General features: G+C 42.7%; 2 protein-coding genes across 4 annotated transcripts; both read right to left on the bottom strand.

The window, feature by feature from the left end:
* Positions 1-557: 557 nt before the first annotated feature.
* Positions 558-4,226, bottom strand: LOC121188773 (short coiled-coil protein B). Of its 3 annotated transcripts, none has more exons than XM_041048661.1 (4): positions 4,096-4,226; positions 3,457-3,525; positions 2,889-2,969; positions 558-2,589 (listed from the first exon to the last, which is right to left on the bottom strand). In XM_041048661.1, exons 2-4 carry the CDS (start codon positions 3,470-3,472, stop codon positions 2,447-2,449), a joined length of 240 nt encoding a protein of 79 aa, XP_040904595.1. In that variant the 5' UTR covers positions 3,473-3,525; positions 4,096-4,226; the 3' UTR covers positions 558-2,446. The 3 variants fall into 3 exon arrangements, with proteins under 3 accessions (XP_040904595.1, XP_040904596.1, XP_040904594.1); XM_041048662.1 differs by having other exon boundaries at positions 4,076-4,214; XM_041048660.1 differs by having other exon boundaries at positions 3,457-4,216.
* Positions 4,227-4,298: 72 nt separating this feature from the next.
* On the bottom strand, positions 4,299-7,068 carry mgst2 (microsomal glutathione S-transferase 2). The gene is made up of 4 exons (XM_041048361.1): positions 6,974-7,068; positions 6,547-6,646; positions 5,030-5,182; positions 4,299-4,883 (listed from the first exon to the last, which is right to left on the bottom strand). The coding sequence occupies exons 1-4, from the start codon at positions 7,032-7,034 to the stop codon at positions 4,775-4,777; spliced, it is 423 nt and encodes a 140-aa protein (XP_040904295.1). The 5' UTR covers positions 7,035-7,068; the 3' UTR covers positions 4,299-4,774.
* Positions 7,069-9,372: the final 2,304 nt, after the last annotated feature.

Raw genomic sequence — 9,372 nt, 5'->3', positions numbered from 1 at the left:
TTTTTACTAAGCACACAACAGTCTGCACAAATGCTAATGCTAAAACTGCTGGATTTATGACAACAACACACATCAATGCTGTGCCTACAGCTCACAGGTTACACCTGGTTTCCCCCTGCACATCTTCACCCTCAAAACATCTCTGTCCATTTAACTTCCAGCGACATGTTTGTATAAAGATGTTAGTGGGAAACCAGATCCTCCTCTGGGGATGAATTTAAAGGGAAATGCTGTCCATGTAAATGCACCAATGACTACACACTGTGCATTTTACAGGAGACATGTATCTGAAGGTTTTTTTTTTTTATCTACCATACAAACATACAGGTGGATGACTAATCAAGGGAAAAAAAAGCTCTTGGTCTCAGATTCTCTGTGTCATTAATTTAGCGTTTTCCTTTCATTTGTCGCCCGCCTGTATGTGCAGTATATACCGACAGTGAAAAGGCAGAATGCAAAGCAGGAGGTCACTTGTCCTTGCGAGCCCCCTTAGTGACCCTGTGAGCAGGTGAGATGAAAAGAGACGATTAAATCAGGAAACATCGCTGACAAACATCTCATCAAAAAGGATTGTCACTTTATTAAACATTTCAAATCAGCAACAAAAAAAAAAAACATGTTAATAACATACAAATGCAACAGGGTTTAAGATAAGTAACAGGTGGTGTTTCTTCAACATGTATGCATAAAGTTCAGTATGCACGTGTTGCTGATTTCTTGACAGAACAGATGAGGCTTTGCCAGTTTAATATTTATTATATACACAAGACTCTTGAGTTCAAAATGAATGGACACATCATGGTCTTGGCTATGAACTGAAACAGTGACAGTCACTGTTTAAGTCATGTCATTTACTCCCAGCTTGCAAGAAGCAGCAACAAAAAAAAGTGACATTGTGCTGAAATAAAGACTGAGCAGTTTCCAAAAAAGGCCTTCAGACCCTCGGAAGCAGTAACAACAAAACCATTTCTAACAACAAAAACACTGTTTCTAAAACCTACTGGAACTACAGGAGTGGCAGCAATACTGACTACTTTAAAAACAAAAAGGATTTTTTTTTTTGTTGTTGTTGTTGTACAGTGGACCAAAGGCAGTGACAAAGACATGATCCCTCACCAGCTTCCCACCCGCAAACACTGAAAGGTTCCACCGAGGACGGGGAAGTATAACGTAAACATTTCATCTCCGTAAAATCTGAACAGGGAGGTGAGGCTGGAGTGCTGTTGTTGGTGGCGGGGGGGGGGGGTGAGGAAGAGCAACATCACCAGTTCCAAACAAACGTGTGGGCCACATGTTACATCTGTTATCAGACCCAAACCACCACCACCCCCCAAGTGCAAACAGTGTATATTGTTCTGTGGTCAGACAGCTCACACTGTCACTGACTGTTTCTGCACACGTTTGTCAGGCTCTGTGACTGACACTAGTGTTACTACTATAATATTCACATCCATCTTACTAACACATCTTTTCATGCTAACGTTACTTGTTGACCTGATTTTGAGTCCCCGTCCTTTTTGTAACCAACAACCACAGTTTACACAATGTGCTTCAAATACATGAGCTTGTACTTAAAGTGCAGAAGCTTTGACAAAGAGCTGCTGTTCTGTTATTTACTTCTTCTGTTCACTCAAAACACTGCTGCATGTTTGGAACTGGTGGAAGGTCTAAGGACCTTTTGATGTGTGCTTCTGACAAGATTTGAGGGACGACTGATACGTTTTTGTCCTGAGGTAGAAGGAGAGGAGTTACCCAGCTCTCTGCACCCACGCTCAGTTCAACTCTGAGTGATTCTGCAGAAATTTTGAAGGTAATAACTTTTTTGTGGTTTTTCTGTTTCGGGTAATTGAAAATTGAAATTCAGCTCTGTCTGAGAAAACTGACACATGAGCCTTCATTCAGTCACCAGCGACCTCAGTCTCAAGGGCTCATCACCCAAGGAGGTCTTTGATGAAGAAGGAGCTCAGTGGTCACCATTTTGACAGTGATGATGATGTCCAGTCTGCTGTGGACCACTTTCTGGAGGTCCATGACTGATGGACTAAGACTGTAAATAAAGGGGGGGACTTCTAAAACTGACCTCAGACCATGAACTTATCGATCGGCCCTCATACATTTCTGTGGCGACTATCTGCTGTTAAGTGGAGCTTTGTGAAGATGTGACTTTTCTGACTGATTTTCCTGAACTAAAAAAAAAAAACAGGCTTCAGTTGGTTTCCCGTACATTCTGATTTGATCAATGCAACGCTGCCGCCTTGTGTACAAATTAAGGTAATGACAGACAGCAACAGAAACATGTTTTAGGCTTTAGCAGTTCTTTAAGGGTCCATGATGTTGATATTACAGTTCAGACATCCAGGCTGGTTCAGGATCAGGTGTTTGGTTCAGGTTAGGGACTGTGGGGTGGGGGGGTGGGGGGGTTAGGTCAAGGCTCTCGAGGTTCTCCTTACTTTCGTTTGCTCTTGGTGTCAGTGGTCTGGAAGACACTGGAGGCAGACATGAGGTTCTCAATGTACTGACCCAGAACCTGGTTCTCTGACTTCAGCTTCAGGTTCTCCTCTTTGACAGCGTCCACCCGCGCAGACAGGTCTGAGCACACATACACCAACACACAGCAACGTTATACAGATATGCAGGTACACATTTTCTTATTATTTAGTAGAATTATTTGGGCAACCTGTGGAAATTGGAAGACTGGTGAATGCCATAAATTCTCTGGTAAAAGCCACTCTGCCTCCACCAGCTGCTCCATACCCCAACATCCATCTCCATGCCTGACCGCTTTGATTAATTTGGGGATTTGGGGAACAGAGGTGGATCACCTCTGTTGGTTGATTCCAAACTGTACATACAAACGTCTCACTGCTTGTATTTGTATTATATCATACCTTCTAAAGTGTGCTGAAGCTCCAGCACCTGGTTGATGAGCCTTGTCTTCTCCTCCAGCTCAGCCTGGTTCTCCAAGTCACCTGCAGCCATGCACCAGACAGTGAAGCCCCACCCCCCGACAGTGATTGACTGACGTGAACTACACATCAACTGTGCGTCTGTGCATTTGTACATACGCACATCAACTGTGTGTGTGCATTTGTACATATATCCTTGTGAGAAACAAAATCAGCATCGATCTTATGGAATGAGGACATTTCAGGGAAAGTGAGGACATTTTGGTCAGTCCTCAGAACTTTGTAGGGCTGCTTGAGGGTTAAGACGTGGTTTCAGGGTTAGGGTTAGAATAGGGGTTTGGTTAGGGTTAGGCATTTAGTTCAGACGGTTCAGATCAGGATAGCTTTATTGGTTACAATCAAAGTCCCAAAGGAAAATGAAACGTAGTATACAGTTAACGTTAGGGCAAGAGGACTAGGGAATGCATTATGTTAAGGAGCGTCCTCACAAAGATATAAGTACAAATATATGTGTGTGTGTGTGTGTGTGTGTGTGTGTGTGTGGTCTCACCATCTTCTGAGCTCATGGTGAAATACTCGTCTTCCTTTTTGGAATGCAGGGCTGCGACTCTCTGAGACACTGAGAGATTAAGGAAACATATCATTCAATCTGTGGCGTGTTCTCGGTTCAGCAGACCAGATACAGCTGGCTGAACGTAACTTCACCGCTCTCCTCCGGAGCAAATATGCTCACATAACACACGACATACTAGCGTCTGTCTAATATGAGCAAAACTCCTGTAAACCGCCTCCACCTCAGTACACCGTGACTTTGTCTAACAACTCCCAGTAATACGGTACATGTTGGCCAAAATTTAAAAAAACGAGTTCATCACGGTATCATCGTTCAAGTGATGCGCCGTGACTGTGTGAGGCTAGCTACATCTCATTCTGTGCCATTAGCAAAGCTATTACGAGCTGAGTTCGACAGCAGCCACACCGAGGACAATTTGCTCGTTAGCTTGTATTAAAGCGGGAGAAGGAAGAGAGCTGCTAGCATAAAAACACCCCGAGCTCGGCCTGCTGCTGCTGCTGCTAACTGCAGAGCCGTTAGCATGCTAACACACACACCAGGCTTACGCTGTTCATCTTCAACTGCCCCACAAGGCTAAAAAACAAATAAACAGTACCGTGAAGTCAGGACACAAACCGTACGACGCGGAAATCCACTACTGCTTCTCTCAAATGCAGAATGTCGACGGAAAATGGAAAAAGCTTTGTGTAAATCCCCACAGTCGTGTCCGGTACGTCCAGTTACTACCATCGGCTCAGTACCATGCTCAGTACACCACATAGCCGCCAGGGGGCGACCTAACAACCCAGAAGAACTGAAACGAAACCTTTGAGTTTGATAATAAATTTAGAGCATTTTATTTAGTGATGATTTTTCAAATATAATCAGAGAGGGGGCACAGATTCAACACAAGAATGTTTTATTTTCTTTATAGCACAAAACCATTCAAACCACAAATCCACCAGACCTTTGCCTGTTTTGTCACAGCCTAAAAATGTAAAAAAATGTAAAGATGCCTTCAGTTATACATCTGGTTTGTGGTTGTTGTGCCACTCTGTGTAGGATTTGAATGGTGGTTTTAACAGTTGCATAAAATAAAACCCATGAAGTAAGGAGCAATATTATTTAGTATGTTTATATTTATTTTAGAAACATTTTTTTTCTCTTGTGTACACACTATGTCTGCAATTTTCTTCATTTTCAATTGGGTGTTTGTATGTAACAAAAGAATTTCCCTACAGGGATTAATAACATTTTTTTCTGATTCTGATTCTGATAATTAGTTGTTCTGCATGATTTGGTGGAGATGATGTCTTCATAAGTGGACATGAGAGTACTTATGCTGTATTCCATGCAGTATTCCAATAAAACCCAGTAGGGACAGAGTGACAAAGACAGCCACGGTCAGGTAAAAACCAGGTAACCTGTAAACCAGAGAGCATCACATACTTTAAATCAGGTCATTGCTGCCAGATCATATCATATCTGCCATTGCTATGGAAGACACACACATATCACATTTCACACATTTAATAATGCACAAAAATAATCTATCAGTTAGATAAATGACCTTTTCTTGGTGGACTTGACATATCCATTAAAATAGATTTGTCGGGCAATAATGTACAGCAGTCCTCCTGTAGCTGCAGTCGCTTCACTGAAGAACATGCCACAGGTCCACAGAGTCACCAGGAATACAGGGTAACACTCTACACAGTTCTGACTGCAAACACACACCACAACAAACGCAGAGTCAACTTTAATGTCATAACTTCTCTGACTGAGTTTGACTGATGAGGGTAACAGACTGAAAATATACAACACTTTCAATTTTGGACTGAATCTGGCAAATAGCTGACAAGTTGTGTGGACAGTCAATATCTTCATTCTGTATTCAGTTTGTTTCTCAGAACTGCATCCTACAGCCACGTTGCAAAGGCCTCTGAGACAGCACTTAGTCTGAAACAGTGAAGCCCTCCACTGACAGCTAGACAGGGGTCCATTGTCCTGAGTGCAGACCAGGAAGCTGCATAGCACAGTGCAGCTTCCACATAATAATAATAACAAGACTAATAAGAAGAAGAAAACAGTAATAGGATTTATAATAAGACTAACAATAACAACAGTGTAATAGTTAATGAGACTAATACTGGGGGCAGTATGTGGCCCACAGTTGTAGATCCAGACTCTACAGCTCTGGAGGAAGATGAAACTGCAGAGAGAGACAGCAGAAGAGAAGAGAGGAGAGAAAGAACAGAACTACAGGAAAGACAAGAAGCTGAGTTAGTAACATGTATTAATGGGATATGAATGAGAACAGATGGAGAGGGTGAGGAGAAGAGAAGACCCTAACCCCTCGGTGAATCATGGGAAGTTCCCTGGCAGAATGCAGTCCACAAGTAAGCCTGCATTCTGGGAGCCCAGAGTTCTGGTGGGGTAATAGGTACTAAGAGCTCCCTAAGATATGATAGTGCCTGATCATTGAGGGCTTTGTAGGTGAGGAGCAGGATTTTAAATTCTGTTCTGGATATTACAGGGAGCCAGTATAGAGAAGCTAACACAGGAGAAATATGATCTCTTTTCCTGGTTCCTATCAGTATGCTGCAGCATTTTGGATCAGCTGGAGAGTCTTTGGAGACATAACTTCAGTTTTGCCTGAGTTTAATAGCAGAAAATTACTGGTCGTTTGAAGTTTAACTAACTGATTGGTTTCCTCTGGCTTCTCTGGCAAGTACAGTTGGGTATTGTCTGCATAACAATGGAAGTTTATAGAGAATTTCCTGACACTGTTGCCTAAGGGAAACAAATATAAGGTGAATAGAATCTATCCAAGTACCGAACCTTGTGGAACTCCACACGCATACATGGGGGATTCATTGTTAACATCTACAAACTGAAATTGATCTGGTAAGTAGGACCAGTTTAGCTCTCTCTGGTTTAAGTACACTCTGAGAGAAGCCCATTGAGTCTAATAATGAGATAAACATTTTTTGGAGTGTGTGTCCTGTCACTGTCCTGTCAATGTTATTATAGGTGGTACATAACTGCATAATGTTAGCTTATGAAAAGATGTCTTGGTCCTCTTACTGTGCACGGAAAGTCCTTTCAAACTCTGGAGGACCAGTGACAGAGGGAGGAAGGACCTTATAGGCCATCCTGGACAATCCAACCCGCCGAGCCAGGTAGCCTGGAGGGAGACAGTGATGGGGTGGTGTTGGTGAGAGCTCATTAAATAACAAAAACCGGTTTTCAGTCTGTTACAGGCCTGCCTATAATGGGAATGTTTTCAAACTCACACTTACAGATCTGAAGTCTCAGTGACCAAATCAGTGACACAGTGAATTAAGGCATAAATGAAGGATAAAGTTTACAAGAATTGTCTATGTTGCTATAGTCCAGACCCTACCTCAGAATTGGCGTAAAACACAGCCAGAGTGTGAGAAAAGTTCTTGGCAAATAAGCAACCACTGCCAGCTTTCACCACTGAACAAGTATGCTGACATGTGTAACTCACCCATTTGCAGTGCAGACAGAAGAGACACTGCAGCCAACAAAAAGGGGGAGTCAGTTCCCATTCCTCTGCTAAAAAAAAAAACACAGCTCTCCTCACAGCTTTGCCTCTTGTACTAAGTCAACTTTATGAAACAAGCAGGAGTGTTTCCTGGGTGAAAGCCACTGTGCCACATCCCACAACGAGTGCTGACACGTTGCGCTATTAAAGCCCTCCCCTGCCATTCACTAGACCAGAGAAGTGAGGGCCTGTTAAATGCTGAACTAATATCTGCACCAGCCCAGCTGCATGAGGAACAAAGGTTGTTTGTTGCTGTCCTTCATCCATCAAAGTACCAAACTGAATGTCTGCCTAAAAGTGAATCCTTCTTGTTGGAATGTGTGTACTCTTTTTACTGTATATTGGTAAACTATGTGCTAAAGAACTCCCAGGTATGAACATCCTAGAGATGCTTATGTGCACCAGGCGTATGTCTCTTTTCACAAGCATCCATGTAAGGGTTCCATTAGCATAATTACTCAGTAAAGTACAGCTTTAGTTCATAGCTATGATGAATTTGGTCTTTTTTGACATATGCATCAAACTTCCATTAAAAAAGAAAAGTTCTTTTAAGATGAAAGGTTAAGTGAACCTTTTCCCAGACTATTACCCATGGGGTATTTGTCTTAAGAGGTTATGTAACCTAGGCTACATCCACATTAAAGTACCAGTGTGTAGGATTTAGGGGGATCAGTTGGCAGAATTGGAATTATATTCATAATGATGTTTTCATTAGTGTATATTCACCTTTAAACTAAGAATTGCTTTGTTTTTGCTGGCTTAGAATGAGCCCCTCATATCTACATAGGGAGGAGGTTCTTCCACAGCACCCGCCATAATGCCCAGCCACGTCTCTACGGTAGCCCAGAAAAGACAAACCAAACACTGGATCTAGACCAGGCCTTTTGTGTTTTTATGTTACCTGAAGGCCACCGTAGGTTCTCCTACACATTTGGAAAGAAGGGAGATAGGAGGGGAATTCCCTTGATTACAATCTGCAACTTCGTTGCTTCGTGGGGTGGCTTAGACTTTTTTTAATTACAAGCTCGGTGGTTTGATCCCAGCTCCTGCAAGAGACCCCCTGTTGCCTCGTACCTTGTTGTGACAGACTGCTGTACTTAAATCATTATTTCATCCTCGTTCAGTTAACTGACAGCAGAAACAGGGACATATTTAAATGACAACAGCTATTGCTGATGAGCTGATGAGCCAGGAGAAATCTCATTATTGCTATTCGATGGAAAAGACAGACACACCCATCCAGTCACTTGCAAGCAACCAGGCTGACATCTGGAGAAAGTCAGTTACAAGCCTGTGTGCTAAACATTTGCATTTTGGACGGCTTTCTTGTGAATGAATTGTGTGTTTTAGTCTGGTCTCTGATGGACTAGATTCTCTGCTCTGCTTGTAAAGTTGTGTTTCAGCTCCTCCACGCTCTCTCTCTCTCTTTCGCTACTAACGTGCCGCATACACCCACACTCCACACAGCAGGATCTCAGAGTCAGGAGCAAGCTTGTATGAAAAGAGCTGTTGAGAAGCCAAGTTGGAAACTTCAGTTTCCCAGCGACTGTTCATAATCTAAATATGATGTGATGAACTGGATCTCTTTCTCTCTCTCTCTCTCTCTCTCTCTCTCTCTCTCACACACACACACACACACCAGTTGAAGTCTCAAGAATGTACCATTTGTGCATTGTTGTGCTTGTTATGCTCAAACAGTATTGGCTGTATGGCGGATGCTTTCAGTGTGTAATAAGTACTTTTTATTGCTAATTATATTTTAGGGAACAGCTATGATTCTTGTTCTTGCTGCGATATCTGAAACCACCCTCTGCCAACAGTCAGAGGAGTGGACTGTTCACGCAGTGGACATTATGACTGTTGAAATAACACGAAAGGCAGCCAGACTCAACTGCTGTGGTAGTATACTGTGCACTGAGTGAACCTTAATGCTCTTCTGGCATCATGCTGATACCCCACTCAGACCAACACAATGACTCAGAGCTCCATCTGCCAGTAAGTTCCTATTTATCGGAAATGGAGAAGTTAATAAGATGTAGCCTACACTCGCAGCAACTCATTCAATTATCCAATCGGCCAATCATGTGGCAGCAGTTCAATGCATAAAAGATACAGATCAGCAGCTTCAGTTAATGTTCACATCAAACATCAGAATAAAAAATATGATCTTGGTGACTCAACTGGACAGATGAAGTCTGGAAAAATGAAGTCTGGTCTGATGGATCAGGATTTCTGCTGAGGCAGGTAGGGTCAGTATTTGGCAACAACAGCATGAACCCATGGACCCAACCTGCCTTGTGTCCACAGTCCAGGCTGGTGGTGGTGTGATGGAGTGGGGAATG

Source organism: Toxotes jaculatrix, chromosome 10 (genome assembly GCF_017976425.1).
Source record: "Toxotes jaculatrix isolate fToxJac2 chromosome 10, fToxJac2.pri, whole genome shotgun sequence".
NCBI lineage: Eukaryota > Metazoa > Chordata > Actinopteri > Toxotidae > Toxotes > Toxotes jaculatrix.
This window is presented reverse-complemented; position numbering and strand designations above follow the sequence as displayed.